The 24,177-nt window shown below is 41.2% G+C and overlaps 1 protein-coding gene across 2 annotated transcripts in view; it reads right to left on the reverse strand.

Moving 5' to 3' along the window:
- ZNF704 (zinc finger protein 704) overlaps positions 1–24,177 on the reverse strand; it is a 94,631-nt gene that overhangs the window by 20,109 nt on the left and 50,345 nt on the right. For both annotated transcript variants that reach the window (XM_075494853.1, XM_075494852.1), the window contains exon 3: positions 3,803–3,906. In XM_075494853.1, coding sequence (XP_075350968.1) covers positions 3,803–3,906 — 104 coding nt within the window. The remainder of the gene's footprint in view (positions 1–3,802; positions 3,907–24,177) is intronic.

Here is a 24,177-nt window from a genome sequence, read left to right on the forward strand (position 1 = left end):
ACTCAACTTCAACAGGAACACATGACTGTGGTGGGGCGTCAGAGCAAGCTCCAAGCCACCACACAGCCACGAGGAGATCCCCTGGGAAAGGGACGTACACTCTGAGCCCCAGAACACTAACTAGATCTGCAAAAACATGATCGTCATCCAGTACTAAAACACCAAAGAAAACCATAATTACACTCAACTGTCTTCTCATAATCTCCCAGTGTACACACCTCTGCCTAATTTGAATCTCTAATTGAGGTGGTACGTATCCTTGGAAGGATATCCCTTTTTCTTCATACGCGTGTATCCTTAGGCATCTGGTTTCAGAAATGTGATGCAGACACTGGATCACCTCCACACCTACTCGCTGGAGGAACCCTCTCCTCACTGCAGCAGCTCCCATGACATTAGGTGGTAAGCAGACGCTCAGACTAACAGGTTACTCTACAACATGGTGGGTGGGAATAACAGCACTGCTTTCCCAGTCTGAGGCATGGCTTGAGCCATGCTTCACGTGCTGAGGTCCTCAGGCAACATTGGCATGCCACTCTTCCAAATCCCTAAAGGGCTTCTGGCAGGAGAGGAGTATGTGGGCCATCAGCTCAGCAAAGGTACAGCCCGAGCGTGTCCAGTGGTGCAACCATGGGCAGCTCTGCCTGAAGCTTCAGGTCCTCACGGGGCTCTGGCACACGTGCAGGGACAGTTTAGGTGCAGTTTTCCCCTAACTCAGGCATTGGAAGCATTTCCCAATGACACCGTAGTTGCCTGAGTATTGTGCAATACCTGACTTCGGAGCTGGCAAGCAAATAACATCTTATCTGTTCGTGAAATGTTATTTAAGTGTGAGACAGGAGTCTTTTCAAGCCAGCACCTGCCTTTAAGAGTTCTGCAGAAGTCACTCCTTCATTCCTTCTCAATTTCTTACAGATAAATTTAACTAATTACATCAGCAAGAAAATAATGTCTACCACCTGCTACCAAAAGCTTAACCCAAAACCAATGAATTTTTATTTTTTTTTTCTCCTAATTCATTTGGTTTTGGATGAAACCCTTAATCATTAACATCAGCGGCTCACAAAACAGAATGCAGTGCTCCTGTAAGCACATGCATAAAAATACCCCCTTACGGAGGCAGCAGCCAAGTCCCCGCACTTACTTACTGATCAGGGCCACAGAGCGTAAATGGGATCAACCCTCCCTCTGCCCCGCTGCCAATTCCTCTTTGGAAAAGGACATATACATTTCCGGTAGCTAATAAGTTAACATATGAAAATGTCATGTTTTGGTTCATGGTTACAGCCTTCATTTGACTGTAATGGAGGTGGTTTTTGTTTCTTTTAAGTATTTGCACTTGAGTCTCATGCCAAAGCCAAGAATTACATCTGGTAACAACTTGTGACCTTAGCATAGCTTAAAATTTCCATTTCTTCAGAAGAACAAAGGAAACAGCACTCTTTCAACTACTACTTTCTGACATATTTATGGTGGTACTTTGTATTCTCAGGGTTTACAGCTTCTCCTCACCTTGCTGAGAGAGATATGTAAATCAAGAACATTTTTAAAGTAGTATGGAAAAGACTGAATGAGGCTGACAACAGGGAAAAAACAAACACTGGTTCTCATTAATACTAACAAATCTGTCAATGTAAAGAAGTTTAAAATATAAATAAATGCAACTTACTCTTATTTTGGGGCTCTTTTCACATTGCTGGAGTTGCGTGAAAGAGAACCAGACCAAATATTACTCAGCTGCAGGGAAACAAGGGCCAAACTCTGATCCAGTTTACATGGCTGATCATTCCCAATAATTCCAGCACAGATCAGACCTTAATATTAATGCTAATGTTATTTTTTTTTACTTCTAGGCAAAATTCAATTAGTTTAAACAAATGTTCCTTTAATTACACTGCTACTTACTGCCCCTTTTTGGAAAAGGATGTAGAAAGAATTCATCATTAGTACATCTGTAGCTCATATTACTAAGATCAGAACCTAGCCTTGCAACACCAATTGAGCTTTAAATTATCAAATCTTTACACTTTTATTGAAGTCTTTAGTAAGTCTTCAGTCAGGCAAAACTAAGATATTCAGGGACAAGGTGCCCAACAACAGCTTCAAAATCTTGTCTGTGACTACTGAAAACACGCAAATTACTTTTTCAGGCTTGTCTTCCCAGATTTCGGGAAACAAGCAGACAAGCTGTGTGAAGAAATATCAAAGAGCGCTCAGGCTGCCTGAAGAAATATCAAAGGCCATTAACAGCTACCATTTACCTATTAGCAATTCAGAAGGGCTTGTTTGGAAGATCTTTCCAATTGACAGCTGCTAGCTAGTATGCACTGCCGGTCCTGACAACTGTCATCTGCTCAAACTATTCAAGGTGGCAGATACTGCCTTGCCCCACCTAAGAGCAGCTCCCTGAGCCCAGGGATGCAATGTGGGACATGCGCGTGCCTTGGCCACTCCAAATCCCTGCCTGGCGCATCAGCACAGATCCACCTTCGTCTATGGTTTCGGCCGTGAGCTGGAGCAGCTGGAGGGCAGGTATACTTTTTCTCTTCCATTGGCCTTCCCTGGGGGCTGGCAACCTCCAGCCGTGAGGTGGGACAGTCACTGGGGATGTCACCACTGAAGGTTTCCCAAGGCTCCTCAGGGCAGTGATACTCCATAAATACTTCTGGTTTTAACATCTGGTAAGTGTGCGGAAAGCACACAGGCAGGAGCCATGGGTGTTCATGGCTAGACTTCCAGCTAAATGGATAAAATTCAAGTTTTCTGGAAAGAAATGAAAACAACCACACTATTTGTTCAAAAATCTTGAAAACTGGGACATTCCTCATGGTACAGATATCTTTTAAGTACATCATTCAGTGGATTGCCCTCGATTCCATGAAGAACTGCAAAGACTATTCCCCTATTAATTTGCAGTCAGGTAGTATTCCTCAAAGTACTCCAATTATTTACAGTAGAAGGGCATTCAGTATCGATTTAACAGTTATGAGTAAGAAAAGCCAGTCATAGCAACAATGCTGAGACATCCTAACAAGGGTGTCCTAATCTAAATTATTCCTTAAAATATAACACTTTTATAAATTTCTTGTAACTCCAGTCAAGCTTGCATAGATTAATTATATTTCATTAGCTATCTCATTATTACCACTAACTTTTTAGATTTATTTTTATTTGCGTGTCTTCTGCCATACCATGAATGGAGTAGTCTTTTAAGGGATTATGGATCTGATGGCAGACCATCAGAGAGTTACAAAGGGCACAGGAACTGAGGGTCTAATCCTGCATCAGCAGAAATAGGCCTCTTGCTATGCGGACCGCTAGTGCACAGCCTCTCAGCTGAGGGCTGTGATCTGGAAGTGCTTTGCCTCATCGTAGCGTTGAGTAAAATCTGATCTGATTTCCATGGGGTGGGGACAAGAACAACTGCTGTCATGTTTACTGCATATGTACAAATGCAAATAAGCTGTTTGGAAAATGAGGATTTCAGTGAGGTCAGGAGACCTCCCGCAGCGCTCATCTCCCATTCATGAAACGGGGCATCTTCTGTTTCATAAACTGAAGCCGCTCTATGGTTATGGAAAAGTTTTATTATCAATTCTGCCAATGCTGCACCAAAAACCTGGACTGTGTCAGAGCAAAGCTCTCTCAGCATGACCCCCAGCACGCATGGGCCACTGCCAGAAGATAGCCACTCACCCTTTGTCCTCCACCATGGCCACAACTCCTGGAAACAAGCCCCCACATACATGGCCCTGGCACCCCTCCCTGCAGCCCCTGCCCAGGCGCTGCTCTGAAGGCTTACCGTTGGGTCGGACAGGAGGGCTGCGGACCAAAGGGCTGGTGGATAAACTGGTGAGTACCATGGCTGCTGTTACTTTATCCATGTCCAGTTCTTCTGAAGATTTTCTGAAACACAGTGAATGGGAGGCAGGAAACCCATCAGCAAACACTTAACTTTTTTTAGTGTTTTGGTTTTTTTTTTTAAATAACAGACCAAACCCTAAGCCAGTAACCGAAGCAAACCACCAAGGAGAGTTCCCAAAGCTCTTGTCTTCTGGCAACCTGAGTGTACCAAGTGGCTACTTTACAGCTCAGCATAAATAGGAAAAGCAGTGGGAAAAGAGAATACATCTTCGTATAAAAGTGTCAGGATTATTGTGACCCTCCATTAGTTTGACCCTGTTCCCTTTTTTCAGAATTTCAGCTACTCATATCCTTAAAGCTAAGTGTCTGTCTGTTTTTTTTCTTCAACGGAGACATTGAGATGCAAAACGATCTAAGGCTACCAGTAACATTAATAACATACACTACTCTGTAGGGTGAGGAAGAACTATGAACTGGAACTGAGGGATGTGATTCTTCCTTTGTTGCTTCTGCTTAACACTATTATTAACCCTCCTGTTCTCTCTGCGAAAGACCAATCCTAAATTTTTCCTAGTCAGATTATAAACTAATTATTTAAAGTAACTAGCAAATTGGCAGAAAACCAGTTCCGGGGGGGTGGGTGGGGGAGTCTGCAGGTGTGATGGATGCCCGAGCCAGTGGGACAGTGCAGCAGAAAGAGAGGGACCTGTTGCTGCCTTAGCTCAGCCTTGCTGGGAACCGGCCCCAAGTTGCTGCTTCGATTCATGCAGTTAAGACCAAAGAGTTTGGGGAAAAAAAAAAAAAAAAAAATCAGGAGAGAGGCAGAGGGCATGGGGAAGGGGTAATAAGGGAGAGAAGGGCAGCCAGCTTTCCCAGGGAAGGAGGAGAGGATCTGGAGACAATGGATGCCTCCAGAAACCAGGCTTCAGTGACCCACTGCTCAAGGAGCAATGTTTTTTTTAGACAATGCAGAATTTTCATTGGCTGTAAAAATGTACATATAATCACTTTTTTTCCCGAAAGTAACTTTTCCTGACAGGTTAGCAGTACAATGTCCAATTTCTGAAGAGCGAACATACCAAAATAAAACTACTAAACCCACTAGGTTTAGCAGATTTTAGCTTTCCATCCTTGCGGGACAGTGGAACCAAAGCAGACAGCTTCTTGTAAACGTTTGCTTTCAAACATACAATAGACCATCCAAGACCATCTTCTCGTTTACTAGAGATCAAGTTAAATTTGTTCTTACAAAAGGACACATTTTTCCCCCTCTATTCTGCAATGTGGGGTTTCTAGAATTTCCTCTGTGCCTTGCCAGGAACCCTACTTAACCATCAGGTTGAGTCTTTATTTAAAGCTCAATATAAGAATTGTTCAGCTACCTGATGTCTTCCGTCAACTGTTGATCATTAAGTCACCAAATCACCATGCTGCTTGCAGTCCCCTTCCTAGAATCCCATTTCACCAAACAGGTTAAAGGCTCACTAACTGGAAACTACGCTACAGTCAAAGCCTCTTGGTATTTTAGTGAGCAAACCTCAAACTTGTCCATGAAACAGTTCACAACAGCTTTCTGGCTGATGCAAGGACCCACACAGATGCCAACGAACATGCCACACAACAGCTTAGCTCTCATGACTGTCTTTTGCAACAACGCATCAGTGCCTGGAACCGAAATGCTGATGATGGTTCCTGCTGCGTTCTGATTATATCCATAGAAACCCTCCTTTCCTTCAGCCAAGGTTTTTGCAAAGAGCACAGCAGCCATATGGTCATCACCGAGCACTGGAAAGGTCTTGGATATCTGCTATAATCAGTTAATACCTGAATCCATCACCCATCGGGTCCTCTTGCCAGCAGAGGAGTATCTCATTCAGAATGCCAAATTCCTCTGGGTCCAGAAGACCTTTCCTCAGGGATGATGTGGAGAAGCTACATTTTCTGGAGACCAACACTGCCAGATGATTTTGCAATTACCTAATATCCCAGTATGAAAATCCACCCTCTGAGAAGCATTCAGCTGCTCTGTAGTCCACTGCTGCAAGATTACACCAACTGTCCCTACTCCTTTATCCAGCTGTGGATGAACCACTAATATTTGCAATTCTGCAACATATGAGGACAAAATGACCATGCATGGTGGACCACGCTCCACCATGATATGCTGGAGAAGCTGATCCCTAGTGCTTGCAATCAGCCTTCCAACAAGGCTCTGCTGCGTGTGTGGCAACGGGACTAACGCGCTCCCGTCCAGGCCTCTACAGAATTGCAAAATCACACTACAGCAGTTGTTGCAAGTGTTTGCCAAGGTGGTGTCAAGATGTCAGAGTCTAGAGCTAATCTCAAAGTTCCTCCAAATAGTCTATAATTTTAACTTCTAGCTCTTCTGTATTCATGGGTTTTTTTTCCCCTCTACAATGACTCAGACTGCTGCTCTGAAAAACTAACCTTTGCTCCAAATCATTTTGTCAATAATGCCCCAAAATTGTCAGCATTGGCATCTGTGCCTAAGATGAAAGTTTTCATCGGTAGGCAAAGGACAGGAATGGTCATGAGACCCCCCTGCCACTTCTAGCCATGCTAAACCACACTCCTGCAATTACTGGAATGCTTTTTTCTATCTGAGCCAATTTAAGAGGTTTTCAATATGGAAAGCCCAAATAAACAAAACTTTGAACTTTTTCTCTGCCCATTTTCAATCCCAGTCGTTTTTACTACTTACTGCTCCTCAGCTACATCCAGCAAACAAGGAATGCTCCACTCATACTTCCCAGCCACAAGAATTTTAGCAGCTACAAGTGTTGGCTTATGTGACTCTGCTCCCAAACACATTTTTACAGTTTGGCTCATAAATGTAAACACACATATTTCATGTATCACTCAGCCAGCACCGCTGCAGCAACAGCAGCCTTCGAGAGAGAGGCAAAGCATAAAACTGAAGACAGGAACCACTTAAGCCATCTGCATTTAGTCAGCATCACATGTGAGTTGATGCCTTAAGACTGCCCCAGTCTTTTCCAGCTTTCTCCACTGGAAAGCTGAACCTGCACACAGCTGTTCAACAGTATTTGCACTCAGAGGGGAGAATAACTTGTTTGTTGCACATTGATTGTTCACAAACCATTTATTCCACCATTGCTAAGGTGATTTTCTGCAGACTGAAGTTATAATCCCTGATGTTGCTTATACTGTTATTAGGTATAATGAAATCTACATCAGTTGTAAAATCATCTACTACATCAGCTCTGAAGATCTCTTCTTTCCTCTAATCCCACATCCCAGTCTCCAAATGCCATCTCCCAACTTCTCAATGGATATATTTGTTGTCAGCCCAGTCTGCATTTGAGACCAAGCAGTTTTGGATCCTTTATTTCCAAGTCTGTAAATCCAAACACACGCCAATAGCTGAATTATAATGAACCAGCTGAAACATAAGCAGCAGAAGTTAGAGGAACTTGGGGACAGATCTTTTATGATCACCCCACGTCTCTCAGCTTCATGTCTCCCTGCTTCCTCAGCAGGGAGAATGGTTTTCACTTGATCCCTGCAATACCCTAACCTAGCCAGCCTGGTATTCACAATTGTCCTTTTCTTTAATAGCCAAGCTCAAATTAAACTTAGTTACTACCCTCACTCTTGCTCAATCCTTTCCTTGGTTTTGCTGATGAATGTACTGCTTTTTTGATAATGATTTAACAGTGTTAAGAAACTATCACATCTCTCTCAGTCAGAGCTCTCTGTGAGGAAACACTGGGTTTAAGCTCCAAAAGATGAGCAAAAGAGGGTCCAAGACGAGTCCAAGGCTACACAAGTGTCCCAACCCAACACAACATCCGACCTCCTACTGTCCCATTTCCTCAGCCAGTAGCTGACTCCCTCCAAGGATCTGTGTTTCCTTATGCGACTGAATCCATGGTTTAAGCTCTTGGTGCGATTCCTCCCTACTAGCAACCTTCTGGCGAGGGGACGTCTTTCTGTCCTCCCTCTGGGAAAGGTGCACAGGTCCTCTTCTGGCCACTGTCACCTTTGCACTCCCTACTAAGTGTTATTCCCATCTGGACACACCTATACCACACCTCTGTTTCTTCTTCTATCAGCTACACCATCATCTATGGTTGGAACAGGTTTTTTAAAACTTTCTCTCAAAAAATCCTTAGAAATATGTATTTTATTCTAGTTTTGAAGTCTTTAGTCTATTCTTTATTATTTGCCTAGCTTAGATCAAAAAGCCTGCAGTTCTTCCTCTTGGAATGACTGCATCTTTGGTCAGTACTTTACCCAAGCATATTTTAAGGCTCCTGGAGAATATTCTTTCTAGCAGAGAAACTGGTAGAGGTAGCAGGTGTTTTTGATAAAATTGACCTTATTCAAAAGGACAACTAAGTTCATTTTAAGCCAAGAAAAAATAAAAACCAGACAAATTTATTTTCCCTGCCCACAACTCCAAAGCTTTCAGTTAATTCCCTGACCAGCAATCTCTAACTCCAGCACAGCAATGCTCAAAGCAATGATGCACGGGTTCACCGTATGGCAAGTGCCCTCCTATGCTCTGGAGCTGCCCCGACACAGCGCGAGTGCAGACCAGGCAGCGTTTCTTCACCAGGGCTCCACTCCCATCAAGAAGGCGAGAGGGGGGAGCAGGGGCAGCAGCATCCTGCAGCTGGCAGGACCAGGCTGCAAGGGGGTAGAAACTCCAGCACCGGGAGATGAGCCCATGGAGGAGGGAAGGGGAAGGATATTTCCAATTACTTCAAGTGGAGGTTGGCTACAGAAGTTGATGGTCACAGACCCAGACTTCTCCAGAACTATGTCTCCCTGCTGTTCCAGCACTGCTGAGCTTGCCTTGCCTTATCCTGCTTTCTGAACAATAACCACCTGAAGCCCATATGCCCTAAACATTGAGATTTATTAAAAGGCTTACATTTTTCTTTGTTTTGGCAGAGGCATGTGCTTACCTGTTTCTTACTGCTATCCTCACCAGAGGGACACAGTAAAAAACAAGTAAAATAAAAAATTTTAACTGGGATTGATCAAGAACAGCGGCAGTGAGGCACAAAAATGCTAGTATGCTATGTTAGCTGGCTTCTGTCCTCCACCCAAAAACCAGCTTATGACAGTGGTTCACAAAACACCTTGATCTTTTGTTAAGGAAGTACCATATAAATATGCATGCATTGATATGCTACAACTAGGACAAAATAACAGTATATTTAAATTGCTCTCTCCCTCCCATACTTATACTTCTAAATCCTCATAGAGAGACCTCGGAAGTCTTACTTTGACCACCTCATTATAGCCACATCACACTGATGCCGTCATACTGCACACTGTATCAATACTGATAGATAAACATGTTGTTACAGGCTTTTTTACACCAAAAATATGATTCATCATGTAATTAATCATTGTAATCAGTGCACTAGTAATAATAGAAGTACTTCTTGAAAGAAATAAAAATCCTAAATTGCATTCTACAGGTAAAATAAAAAGATTTTAGGTTTCTTCAATTCATCATTAATGGCAAAGGCAACATCCTAGCAAGGAACCAGCAGAAAAGCCATGCATGTGGCTGTGACTCCAGATATCTAAAGTAACTACAACCACTCTTCTGTCTTGAGCAAAGATACTATTTACACATCTAAAAAGAGAACTGGCATTTGACATCCGAAGCACAGACACAATAATACAACACACTAGTTAGAAGCTAGGGATTTCTGCCTTTGCTCATCATGGCAAAATTAACCTTTTCCAGTCTTAACTTTGTGATATTTGCAGATTAGTTCATATACAGAATAATTGCCCTTTCTGTGCCTCTCTCTGCTGTTCTGGTTATACACCAGCAATTTTTTGGGATACTGACAGTGACTAGAAATTAATTATGATCAAAATCTTTATTATACTAATATAGGGACTTTTCTTCTAAAAAACATATATACCTGAACTTCTCAAGGAAAAAAGAGAAGTGCTTCAAAGGCCACCTCAAACCTCTCCACTACCCTCAGCCAAGCTGAAAGATTCTGTGATTCCATTAGTCGAAAGACCTTTGGAAGTCTGGCTGGTCTGTTAGAGGCCAAGGAAAGTTGATAGAGTCACCAGTAATGCAGATGCAGACTTTCTATCTGGACTGTAATGGTTTAAAAACAATAAAAAGTCTCTATAAATTAGTCATATCAGATGGGAGACATTCACCAAGCGGTTCTCAACATCCTAGAGAAGAAAATATGTTTAACAGAAGACCTGAAGAGAAAGTGGTGTGTAATGCAGGCGTGATTCTCAAAGTCCTTTATTTTTCCTTGCATCAGACTATGCATCACCTTCCACTGCTCCACAAAAAGAGGACTCTGTAAAAACAGGTATTTCTCTAGCCATTATCATTAAAAGCACTAAAACACAACAGAAAATAATCCATTCGTTTTCACAACTATTTTAGAGATTTAGATAACCAAGAAAGCGCAATATCTGGTTGTAAAGGCTGGCTGATGTACTCTCCCATACACAGGGGTCTAGCCGGTCTCTCCCTCTGCTGCCCCTGCCTCCTCCTCAAGCCCCCAGACAGCTTCTCGAGCCAGGCGCATCCCCAGGGAGCGGCTGGAGCACCCTTTCCCAGTGCCCCTCTCCTCCCTACGGGGTTACAAGCCAGTGATGCTATCCTGGCTGCTCCGTAAGCTACCACCGCACCAGACCTCTTCGGGGAGCGCTGGCAGAGCTGCACCAGCAACAAAAAGGATGCCAAATCACTGCGATTTCTGTTGTCTGGTGCAAACACATCCCACAGACACACACTGCTGCCGCCATCCCCTCTGCAGCCCAGTGGCAGGAATAGCTGCTTTGCCCTCTAAGACTCCCCTGAAAAGTCTGCTTAAGGCAAAGCCTGCAAAACAGATGGAAAATACCTTTTTCATCAAAGCCTTTTTATTACTGCTTCTTAAGCAACTTAAAGGTAACTGAAATTTCAAACCTATCCAAATGGTAACAGGACTGAACTCTAGGTTTTGCCCCCTGATTTACAAAACACAGGATACAGTGTGCTGGGATGGGGAGGGAGAGGATGGGTAGTAAAACACTGCTCTCATTATTGGCCGGTGATAAGATCTACAGTTTTTAAATGCTCTGCATACATCGGAACAATTAAGCAAGCCAGATTCAACACTGGGAGATAAACTGCAGTTTACAGGAGCAATTTATTCTATATATTGAAAAAGTTGATCCAATGAATAATTTTTACTTTTCAAACAGCTGCAACATATCAGAAGAACTTATCTGGTGCAGAGCCCTCGGGGCAATGACGGAAGCTGAAGTAGGAATATGAGAGAGAAATAGCCTGCTTCAAAACAGAGCCATCAAATAAATGGTAATCACTTGATCATGAGTACAAAGCAAAAATTAAATTCAGAAAGGAATAACAGAACACTGCAGAGAATGGTTATCCCTTATGGTCACCCACAAACCTTGAGGATTTTCTGGGAAGCTTTTCTGTTCCATCTCTTCTACTTTAAAGGCCACTTGCTGATGCAATAAACAAATCAATCTCTACAAACCCAGTCCCAATACCATTCTGAAGCAACAGACTAATTATTCCAAATATTATCCAATATATTCATGTTCATCCCTGTCCTGCCTTTAACTTATGCTACTGTTCTAGCTTGTTCACAGACACATCTCCTTTCATAAATGGGATTGCTTCAATGGGGCACTGTTTACAGAACGAAAATTTCACACTTCTGATCACTGATGCGTTCTTTGAGGAAAGGGGCTGGACTGCTTGCTAGAATGCCCAGAAGGTGTTGCTCAACGCAGTGCAAATTATCATGCTGAGAATGGAAAAAGATGGAAACTAAAAAAAAATCCCAAAGGTCCCAGCCCATCAAATGTAACAGGAACTGTGCCAGGAAGTGCTGTGATGGGCTAAGGGGCTGGCTGATGCCACCCAGTAACACAGAGAGAGGGTAAGACACCTTGCCTCTGCAGGTAGCTGGCGTTCCCACTACAAAGCTTGCTGCTGCAGAGCAGCACCGCTTGCGACCCTCGCCTGGCCCCGCAGTCAGAGCCACGCAAATACTACTATGTTTGACGTCTCTTTTTCACAATGCTCTCTCACAGAGCCTTTTGCAAACCAGTTTTTTTTGTAAATCTTCCTTAACATTTGAGAGTAATTAGTTTACCAGTGATTAGCTGAAGATATCCTTATGGCAGGTGCTACAGGAATTTTGTCTTTCCCAAAGTAAAATACAAAATGCAAGGCCAGAAACGTTTTGCTTGTCTTCCTTCTTTCCCCCTTATCTATTGCAAACAGTATGATTCCCACTTTGAATGAATTTAATTCTAACATTCCCAAAATACATTTTGTAATATCAATGCTTACATACAGTCCTAACAATTCTATATGGATAATGTTTAGCACCATTTATCTATAAAAGGTGCTGTAAGTCAATTTTAAAATAATATTCAACTGCCTTTTTCCTCCTCCACACATTAAAATATACCTTTTTTCTAATAAAATATACATTGATTAAACACTTCAAAAAGCATGCAAGTCTACACTACATTTATCCCCTTTTCCTCAAAGAGCCGCAGGCTTGCCGTCCTGCTGCTATGTATAACTACTAAAACAAATAAGATGGCAAGCACTTTGCTGAAATCAAATCAGTCTCAAAAATGACTCACAGGGTCAGTTTCTGTTTATTGTTAATATTTACATGTCAGTCTTTTTGAGCTTTCCGATTCCTCACTTTTTCAAGGTAGAACCTAACAGAACTGGGAAGAAAAAAGCCACCAATTCTGGACAAGGCTGTCCACAGCTGCCAGTACTGTTAAAAGAGATATCTGGAGACCAGAGGCAGAACTACCTCTAGATGACTCTCTGCTTCCTGCCAAGGTAGATATTCTATCCCAAAGAGTAGAATTTCCAAACATTAAACCACAGTTTCTATGGTATACATGAGCCAATAGGTCACAGCACTGTAAAGCATCTTCCACGGTCTTCCTTGCTATTGCATGGATCCAGGAGACAAACGTCATGGTTTACCTCATAACTGGTTTTAATCCTTCTCAACCCATTAGAAACCTGTTTCAAAACAGGGAAGAGACAAAGCTAGCTCACCTTGTCCTCTCCACTCCCACCTTCCCTTCATCACCATGTCCTTGGACCAATTTTGCAGGGTTACAGCGACAACAGTACCTGTGATAGCTAGTTCACAGCTATTTTGTCTATGCACACATGCTCCATTGGAAAACATCCAGGTATGGCTCTTCAAGTGGGTTGTCTTTGCATTTCCCTGATCATCCTACAAGTCTGTCTTCGTCTCTTGTTGATGTTACATCCACCATGAACAGAGCTGCTCCAAGTGTTTTTGACATGGTCTTGCCCATATGTTCTACAAGGACAGTAGTACTTCCCTGCCTCTGCTGAAATCTGTATGATATGGCTTACAAGGGTAGCTCAGTCACCTGTAATGAACAGTTCAACCCCACTGCCGTGCTCTTCATCACTTGTTTACAGCTAATGAAGTTGGAATTAATTGGTGCTAATGAACTTTTTTTTATTTTGAAAAATGTGACAAAAATGTTTCCTTTAAAATAAAAGGAATAAACACAACTGACATTTATCTTTACATCCAACCTGATTACAGGCCAGATTTTCATTATTTTCCTTTCTCAGTTTTCATTTTCTCAAGAAAGATCATTACTGAGATAACAGCACTTCCAGTTACTTTTCAGGTAGGGCAATAGCGTATATAGCGCACATATCGGTAAAGCATAAACTCTCACATTTTATATGTGGGGCTTTGCAGGCCATTTGGTCCGGTACTCTGTGGCCAGCACTGACTGTTTCAAAGGAAGATGCAACAGGGACGTTCCCACGATCAATATACCATCCCATTCCCAGGAATTATGCATTTCCTTGCACTCTGTGACTAGATTAAAATATCACAAACAAAATGCTCTAGATCTTCGAACGCATCTTCTATCAGCTATGACTCTGGATGCTCTTCTTTTCCACAGTATCTCCCTCCTCTGTACACTGTCCTCATGTCTGGGCTTCAGTCATGTTCTATGGCAAGGAGCACAGCAATCTAGTTACGTTATTCAGACTTTTATGAGGTTTGATTTAGTTACTTTTCTGATTGTTCTGTTGTTTTCACACTACCAGACATGGAGAACAGAAGCTCTAAGTTCAACTTTCACTCATCATTGCTTTATTTGGTATGACAATCCCTCCTAAAAATTTCCTTTTTGATGTGAACATACACAGTAACTTCAGTATTCCTTTACACCAAGCTCCTTCTGTGTTTATCAAGCCACAGTTCAGGATACACCCCATTGCCAAGGAAGAAAAGATAAAGGGAGTTTCTGAAAGATAATGTCTCAGTGAGCCAGACCTGGCCACTGTTCGTTATAATTTATAGCAACCACCAGGTCCTCCAAATTAAACGTGAATAATATAACCCAAAGCCCCACACACTATTCCAGTGTCAAGAAGCTGACTTCACCGATTCTATGCCACATCAACTCAGGAGACAAGCTGATGTTCTGACTGACTGGTGATGCGTTGAAGAGCTAAAGAAGGATTGGGTCCTTCTGTTTTAGGAAAGAGCGTGCTAGATAACAGACTGAAATAGATATCACTACATTAAAAATATATTCTGCAGTAAGTAGAACCGTATTTCACGTACTCTGCACTGTATAATCCCTTTCCACTGTATAATCTCATTTCAGGTCACACGTAGTTTGCCATTAGGTCTTCCTGATTTTTCAGGCAGGTTTTGTGGTGTTTTTTTAATCTCACATTTATAGATAAGAGGTTTCTGTTGTTTGGTTAAAATGGACCTGAAATTCGAACTTGCATTATGAACTGTCAAAGTACCACCACCAGAAGATCTCCAGGCCTAACCAACACAAAGTGTCTCAATAAGAGCACCTGGTCTTTGGTCTCTCAAGAAACAAATAGGGCACAAAGCCATCTGTTCTCTGAACCATCTCTTATAAAGATTAAATATATTTAAGCCAAACACCAATCTTTTTTTCTTGCCTTTAAAACAATTGTTCAACCCTTTCAAAGATCTCCCTAACAACTTACTTTCTTCTACAGGAACGAGATAGAAACTCATGGATGGCCACCTTCTCACTAGAGCTGAGAAGAGGTCAATCTTCCCATCCCATGATCTAAACATTTGCTGCACTGATAAGAACTGAAGATATTTTAAAAATTGTAGGTAAGAAAACAGACACTGAAAAAAACCTAAAATCTGCCAGGCCATTGAAGAAGATGCATGTGCAGTAAGGAAATGCCTCTGAAGCCTCTGGGCAGAGTAGGACCTACTGGGCACGAGCCAAAGGTGACTGACACCGCACAGCCACGCCAAAGCGTCCCCGGGGCTGCCAGCTTCCTGCGGCAGTCGGCATGCGGCAAGGTCAGGGCTTCCTAAAAGCACCAACCTCTGCGCATATGCTGTATAGCATGTGCACGTGACTGTCCCGGAGGTCCCAGGCAGGAATAACTGCACTCTCCACAAGAATATTTAGGTATCTATGTAAAGTAGAATGATTTCAACAAGAAAATGAGAAAGTCTGGACCATCTAGATGGCAGCCAGCATTCACTGATGTCAGACCCTAGGCCCCCTTATTATACGTATTTCTTCATTATTCAATGCTAACTACTGTATTGAAGATGCTCCTCCTTAACAATCCCACTGATGATGATGATGATCTTAAAATAATCTCTCGTGGAAGGCCCCTCTTTAGTCCATAAGCAATTAAAATTGTTTCCCTATATTTCCCAACTCAGGATATTCTCTTAGGGTACAATTTTCTAACTGATAAATGTTTGCAATGAGCAGTGATGGCAGATGAGTCATTATTTTGTTTCATTCATGTTAGGATGATTTGTTCAAAGTCCTGCATCCCAAATTATGAGTTAAAAATCACAAAACTAGATCCAGAGCTGTGCTTTCAAAACGTACCATAGGCACATGTCAAAGTGAACTTGATGCTTCATGCACAAATCCGTCGATGTTGCAGTTGAGAATGATCATGCTTGCTGAAATGGCATAAAGTGAAAAGATTGGCCACAGTAGGGAAAACAGTGCTATGCACCACTACACTGCATTACGTTACATTAAAGATCATCATGCAAGTTGCCATAGTTCACTTTACTATGCAACATTATTGTATCTATATCAGATCTTCAGATCTACCTTCAAGTAAATAAAGCATTTCATTTTGGACCCCTTCACCACCAATTAATGTAGACTTATTCATTTATAAACAGTCCTAGCATTTAAAAACCAGCAGCAAACAAGCAGTGATGCGTGACAACTACGGATACACAATAGTTTCTCTTTAAAGCCACTGGGAAGTCATGCAAGCCCTCAAGAAATTTCGGAGCTCTAATTTTTCACCTTTTATCCCCTTCTTTGAGGGAAGGGAAAGCATTGCCCTTTTATGGAGAGACGGCAATGAAAAAAAAAAAATCATAGTTTTTATACGTTGATTATATTTTTTAAAATACACGCAACAATCCTGGTGGAACAAATTGGACCTGAAGTTGGAATCTGACCCTGTAACTGAGATGACTGCAACAAAGTAATATCAAATCATCAAAAAATACAGGTTGTATAGTCAAGCAAGTGGGGGGATAACACACCATTTGAGAGCAGGGGAAGACTTATATTTAATAATCTACAAGGGAAAATATATTAAACACCTTCCAAGTGGTAGAGGATCCAGAAAAAGCTGGGGGCAGCAATTGCCACCTATGGTCCTATCGGGACGGTGGGAGATTTGGGTAAACCCAATCTGCAAACTATTGCTTTGTCATTTGTTTCCAAGTAGTTTACCTGCGATCTGCAACATCATTATAGAAAAAGGTAACCAAAAAAGATACTTATATTTTGAATGTAATAAAGACAGACCTTCATAAAAGTGTGGAGATACTGTGAAAATAAAAACAGATTAGGAAGTCTCCTGAAACTTGTTTGGTTTTTTGATAAACCACTGTCAGCATACAAGACGGTCAATTTAGATGGATTAAAACTGAAGGGAGGTATCAGGAATATTTATAAGTACTCCCGATCTAAATGTTTTTCCAAGATGCTTTTAACATTAAACATTCATTGTACTATGTTTGCTCTATGAGTCCAGGGGTGGGGGGTTTTGTTGGTTTTTGTTTGTTTATTTTTAATTACTTGAATGCTTTGCACTTAAAAGAATGAAACTACTGACATAATACATGGTAGCAGAAGAATGCATCTGGCTTAACTCTACTGTCATCTTTAGCATTCTTGTCCGAAAGTCAACCCTTTTTTTCATTACAAGAAACTAACTGAACTGTGGCCTGCAGGTATCAAAGGGAAATTGAGAATACACTGCCCAGCCTCTGGCTAGTACTAGGTCCAGCTTATTCTCCAGTTTCTTCTGTTAGATGGAAACACTCTCCTTGGTAATACATGTATTTGTGTTAGTAACTGTTTATGAAGCCATAACACTCTTGTACAGACTCAGTTATGTGAAATTTGTTCTTGTACATTTTTAAATAACATAGCAGAGCATGCTTTTGCCTTTTTTTTTGTCTAGGAAAATGCTGCTGTAACAAATATTACAAGCAATAATTACCATGACATAAAACAGCCAGTCACTTATTGTGTATCTGGTATTATGCTCATGTTATCGAATCTCACACTTCCATGAAGTTACTCCTGATACTGAGAGGTACATGAACAACAGTAATAGTCACCTGAAGAAATCACAGCAAAAATTTAACTGTGATGAAGATACCTTCTTCATCTTGAAGATACCATCTTCACCATCTTTCATACTGTCCCCTGGAAGCTGTATTCTGTATTAAACCACAGATGCACACTGTAAAAATTTACCACGGTCTTACTGAATAGTTAGAAAATGTCCATGTTACAGTTGATACTACTAACCTTATTTCTACTTCTGTCTACCAAAGATAACACAGACAAGATGGCATCATTTTCCATTACCAAATTCAATTCTCCTCCTATTCCCATACAGAGAAGTGGATTCTTTTCCACTGTTAGTCAACAATGCACAACATTCTCCATCTTTTTTCTATTTCCATACTATTAGCACTGGCCTAACAGTCTAATTTCTTTGTCATCATATAACAAACATAGAAGCAGCAGAACACGTGCAATGCTCCACAATAACAAACGAGAGTATTTACAGTCACAGAGGAGTTGACATTTAAAGTTTTTGCTAAAATTATTTAATTAACTCTTTTCACACACAACACAGTGAATGGCACCTCTTTCTTCAGAATGGAGGGAAATCTCAGAGGAGCACTGTTATTAGTTTAGTCTTAAAATCATACCCACTAGAAACATAGGCTTGGAGAGCCAAAGGGAACTGCAAATGCCAAACATCCCACTTGGCATCATACCATCAAGCAGATGGTTCATCATTTCCATAAATTCAAACATCCTCTCCTCCTCAACTTCTCCCCTGTCATCTTAGTCCCTCTGTCTTGTGATGCTCCGCTCCAGTTTTCCTACACTCCCCTTTTTTCTTGACGCCGGACTTCCCCTACCATGCCTGCCTTTTTCTACAGCCATCAGAGAATTTCTGGGAGAAAAAAAATCCTGCTACAAATTCATGAAAATTCAAAGGTGAAGATAAATAAAGCCATTAACAAATAAATACATCTTTTAATAAAAGAGGTGAAAAGGAGCAGCTTTAGCCTGTGAGAAGCTGGCAGTCAAGGTTTGGTGCCTGCTTAACATCCACTTTCATCGAGTCATCTCTGCAGTAGTGGGCAACCAGAGCCCCTTCCTCGCTGCTCTCCTGGGAGCCCCCAGTTAGGATGTTAGCTACTTCAGACAAAAGAAATGCAGCCTTCATGGAGAATGAGTTACTTCTCCATGAGTCACTGTCTGAAAGCAGCATTCACCTGACAGCAGTTTTTAATACAATACAAACATGACCACTTCCAGAGGCAGATTACATTGCTATCTTGTAGGTACACTACATTTGTGCAATGAAGCTGGAGCAATGAAGCTAAACACTATCTTTGCAGAACATTACGGTGTTTTGAAAATTTACCATTTCTATTTAAGGAATAAGCTGTCTTTAGAATATCCTTAATTTCTGATTTTTCCCTCCCCAGAAAAATTAAGGCAACTGAATTTATTCTTTCTCCTTTGCACATCTTGATACAGACGTAAAAACTGCAATGTAGCTGCAAGTCCCCAGCGGAGCTGACAGCACAGCCTAACTACACCTCTTCCCTACCATCACCTTTTGGCTTTTCAAAATAGATGAATCATATTATTTCTCTCTTACTTCCCTTCAACAATCTCTTCTTACACACACACAACCTTGATTCTCTTCCCCTCCTCAGCACAACTCAGCAGGTCACCGATCCCCCCGGCTTGCTTAGGGTAATCTTTGCCTTATTTCACCTCCAGCGCAAAGTCCTTATATAACCCGACATTAAGGAAAAGATGTAGGTAGGGAAGTTTTCCTGGATGCACTACACACCCCACCTCCTCCTACCTTTAAAAGCCCCCCTTTGCCCTCCCAGTCTCACCAGCATGGTCTAGCTGACACGAGTGACTATGGAGGCACATCTGACAACTTGCCCAGCAAAGAGCTCCCCTGGCCAGCAGGAACTGCTCTCTATCCTACGTGACAGGTTTTTGCTGTTTGCACAGCAGATGAGCAAATCTAGGCCAGCACCTTTCTTTACAGCATGCTGTGAGTAAGCAATCACAAGTTTATCTTAGCAGGCTATGCCACCTTCACTTTGTGAAGTTCTTCCTTTCACTAATGCCAAAGCACTTGGCTCAAATACTTGAGTCAGGTTCTCATCCTGGCAGGAACAAGCTCTGGTAGCAAACCATGTGAGCTGAAGCCCATTACAGCAGTAGTGTAACAATAGCTTGCTGATGAAAAGCATGATCCCAGACCACTGCAGCCTACTGTCTTGTCGATGATGTCAAAAGTTTTGTAAATTATCCAAAACACTCCCTTTTTTCAGGGAAAGAAGATGCTACTCTTACAGTCCTGATCCTTGTGGCTGCAGCTGCAGTAGTGGGTTCAACTCACTCCTTGGTTTGCATTATCAGAAAGGTACTGATCACTGACAGCACACAGAGACACACACACACACACACCCCAAATATCAGGGTGCTTCAGGCACTACTCCATAGGGAAGAAAGGAAAAAACTGCTTGACTTGGGACTTTGAGAACCATGGGACTCCTAACTTGGCCAACTAAAACAGATTAGAACAACATTCATGACAAACAGTTCGGAGAGGAAAGTGGCACTTCGGTGCTTCAGGAATGGCTCCTAATAGTGAAGAAATACAGGGCAGAGCCTGCTGCGGAGCTTGCATTAACTGCAATGACTGGAAGTTTTACTAATGTTTTGATAATGTACACAATTAAATTGGGGTAAATTGGGAAGAGAGAGAAAAAGCACGTGTACACGTGCACAGAAAATTAGAAAAGCACAACTTTACCATTCAAAATAATTTTTTTTGTTGTACATCTCATCTTCCATCCTCCTGCATAAGACCTTAGAGCTCAATTTTTGATTAATTTCATATAAAATAAGATAAAGAACCATTCACCAGATGCATATTTGTCCTTCACTTTAAAGGACTATCTTAAAAAGAGATAAATCTTAAATCATTAAGTATCTTTAAGTGTTAACTATCTTTACTTGTTAGTTATCACTACCTTATATCATTATAATGCCAGACAAAGTCATAGTCACACATTTGTGTCTGTACATGACCCACAAACAAGATTCGCTAACAAAAGGTATTCAGCTATAAACAGCAATATGCAGAGCATGATAAATCACTTGGAAGCAAGTATCTATAATGTCACAGCCTCCAAAAAACACTTCGCAAGCAAAAATATTATTAAAACAATAACACATGTTTTAGGACTGATTTTTTTGGTCTCAGTTTGCAACCAGGGCCATGTTTTGAAGAACTGAAAATAAACTCAAGGGCAGATTCAGACTGTGACGGTTTCCATATGCCTGCTCTCCCCCCTGTCCTCCCTGCTCACTGCGGCACTGAAGGGCCGCTCTGTCACAAGGGATACATTAACAGGCTGACCAGCAAGGCTGTTACACAATGTGTCCATCTGTGGTTCCTCTCCTGGCTTTGCTTGCCTTAATAAAGCCAAGCATGTCAGCATCCTCGCTTTGTATTTAAAAGGTTCTCCTTGTTCTTTAAATAACTCCAAGGATGACGTTTGTGTGACTCCTCACTGCTGTACCTGGCTCGTGAAGAGCAGCGCACGGAGTCCTGGCAGTACACCACCAATTGCGTCGCCTCTGGGACTGCAGTACTGGCAACTGGCAAAGCAAAAACCTTTCCAAAGCCCAGAAAAAAAAAACAGAATGGGAGGTGAAAAAGCAAAGGCTTCATCCCTGACCATTTCATTTTGCCTGACTCTCCGTCCAGGCTGACATCGCATGGCCAAGCACATTTGTGGTTGAGTTGCAGAGCAGAGATCCCAGCCCAGGAGGAGAAAGAGAAAGCTGCTCCCTCCTGCTCCCACTGGTCCGTCAGCGGCCCGAGCACCCCAGCACTGGGATGTACAAGACTCCCACTGGTTTGAACTGGTCTGGTTTCCGTGCTTCTGCCTGGATAATGGAACTGTTGGTAACCACAAAGGTTTGTCCCCCGTTTAATGGCATTTAGATAAACACACACCTAAGTAACACCTACACCTTAGCCAAAGATGAATAATTAGAAAACACAGATTTTTCAGTTGGATAGTGTTGGGTGCAAACACACAGTCAAATATATGGAAAAAAAAAAAAAAAAGGAAAGAAAAAAGCTTTGGCCAACTTCTGTAATTCACACCTTCCTTCAGCATACCTGACTCCCAAGCAACATATTTGAGACAAATTTAAACATTTATCTATTGATGTGAGAACAGACAATTGTAGCATAAAGCTAGGTGTGTTAGGGCTGTTTAAACATATTCATGTGCTGTCAACTCCAGCGGACAGATATTATTTTGGTATCCAGACTCAGAGGAGCATATCTGAACCACCTTAATCATTTGACAGTGGAAGATCTGTCAAAAATATCATCTTTCCACAATATTTCATGAAAATCTAAAGCAAAATAAAACCATGTTGCTGCATGTGTGTTCAGTCGTGCTTTTTCTGGAATAACCAGTAATTCAGGGCACACAACCTAGCAACTTGGAAGGACCAGTTTTTCAGAAAATGTTAAGGTAGCAACTTTCCAAAAAAAAGGTAGAAAGAAAAAGTTGTTGCAATCAGTTGTTGCAATCAGACAACATGATCAACACAGCCTCACGCATCGCTCTTGAATCAGAGATGTGCAGAAGTAAAACTGATTTCACATTTTAGCCTAGAGGGCATCTGAGTTATACAAGGAAGCCCAAATGTCTAGCACAACTTTGCTGCAGTATTATTGCCATGGTGAACAGTCAAAATTTTAGATAATCCAAATGCAGTAATCAAAAAAGTAAGCGCAGCCTTCCTTTTTTGATTCATCTTCTCATTTTTTATTCCTCAAGAATAAGCAGTTTCTTTCTCAGTTGATTTTTTTTTAAACTACCATTATTGAAAAAATCACAGAAGACTCACTAGAGTCAGAGAAAAGTGATGTTTTAAAAGTTGCTTTCACAAAAATTTTCACAAGTAAGTTACATTTTAGAGTATAATCCAACAAGCAAGGGCTGTGGTCTCACCAAATACAACATGGAACAATATTTCTATAGTATATCTCTAACACTGCAAAATGTTTGCAATAGTAATATCCAGTATTTCTGAGTTGTTATGAGTGGGTTGGGGTTATTACAATGTCAGTTCTGAAAAGGGGTATTTGCTTCAAAAACTGGGAGAAGAGATACAGCTATAAAAAGAGAGAGACTTTCTCTAATGATTTCCGGCAGTGATCTGAATAAGGTCTATTCCCAAAACTAAATCACAGGGACAAAATCTGTGGGGTCACTATTTGTCTTTGTTAACTCGAGCCTCACTTCAGCTTCAACTTCTATGAACAGAGGTTTGTAAAAAATGAGTATTTTGAGAAGCTTTTTTATAACTGTACTCTTAAATCAAGCTTTAGAGTGAGTATCCCATTTTCCCACTTTTTTTCCCATGGAAGTTGTGATTTTTACTACTTTATCAGATGAAAATCATGCACCTTCGAGCCGTGCCTTAAAACATGACATAACAAAGCTGTATGTATAGACCGGAGGATTTCAGTACATTCACAGACTGCATTTTCCCATGTTAGACTGCTGGGAGAGTTCATTAGCTGAAATTTAGTTTCAGTAGCCCACAGTCCTCTGTACTAAACAAAAAGCAGACACCATAAAAGGGATACCCTTTTTCCCTCCTATATTTGTACTTCAGAAATATTTCATGAAGTTATATGCTGCCTTTTTCTTCTCTTAGTTAAGATATAATTTGACAAGGGAAGTTTAACAAGTTGAACCACAGCTTGTTAATGTGCAATAGCAATTGATTATGTAAGGCTTTTTAAAATTCATTTATAGCGGTGACAAGAATATAGTTATTGGTGGAAAGAGAAAATAAATACCTGCTCTACTCAGAAATCAGCTGACAGCCCTGGTGAGTTGCTACTTGATTTAATTTCCATTAATTTTCCACTGGAGAAACTCCCAGCAGGGAACACATAAGACTCAACAAGAAGTTTCAGCAAATAGTTGGCTCCTTCAGCCAAGTGATCCTTTTCCCTGTGCTGTTTTTAAGCCAAATGTGCCAAAATCAATGGTTTTGTGCATGATTTGCTATTCCAAGCCTTGTGGAAACAACCAAAAAGCAGGGTACCACCAATGCACTGCATGAAATGCTTTGAGAAGTCCTCAGATTAAAAAAATCAAATGGTCATCTAATGAAAACGATGTAGTTTTTTCAAATATTTTACTTTTAATTATACTTGCCACAAATATCAAGGGTCTAATCCTGTAAAATTCAGTTTGTGCCAAGAATCTTACCAAAACTCATCGTATTTTTTTTCTCTAGAACAAAACCTCGATCCATGCAGAAAATGTCTGTTTCGCATTTATTATAGGATTAAAATCCATCTGTCTTATGACTTCAGCCCTATAAAAGGGAGTGTGATAAATCACTTTTATTTATTTTTTTATTTAGGAAAATGAAAGGCAGGATTAAGCAACAGCTAAGTGGATAAATTGCCTTACATTTCCAAACCAGGAAAAAATGTTCCCATTAATTTAAACCTCAGTTCTGGAAACAGCCACATAAAAATGTACATGTTGGGTAACTTCTAAATAACCATTTTCAAAATGAGAGCTCCTG

This window comes from Mycteria americana, chromosome 2, assembly GCF_035582795.1.
Source record: "Mycteria americana isolate JAX WOST 10 ecotype Jacksonville Zoo and Gardens chromosome 2, USCA_MyAme_1.0, whole genome shotgun sequence".
Classification (NCBI taxonomy): domain Eukaryota; kingdom Metazoa; phylum Chordata; class Aves; order Ciconiiformes; family Ciconiidae; genus Mycteria; species Mycteria americana.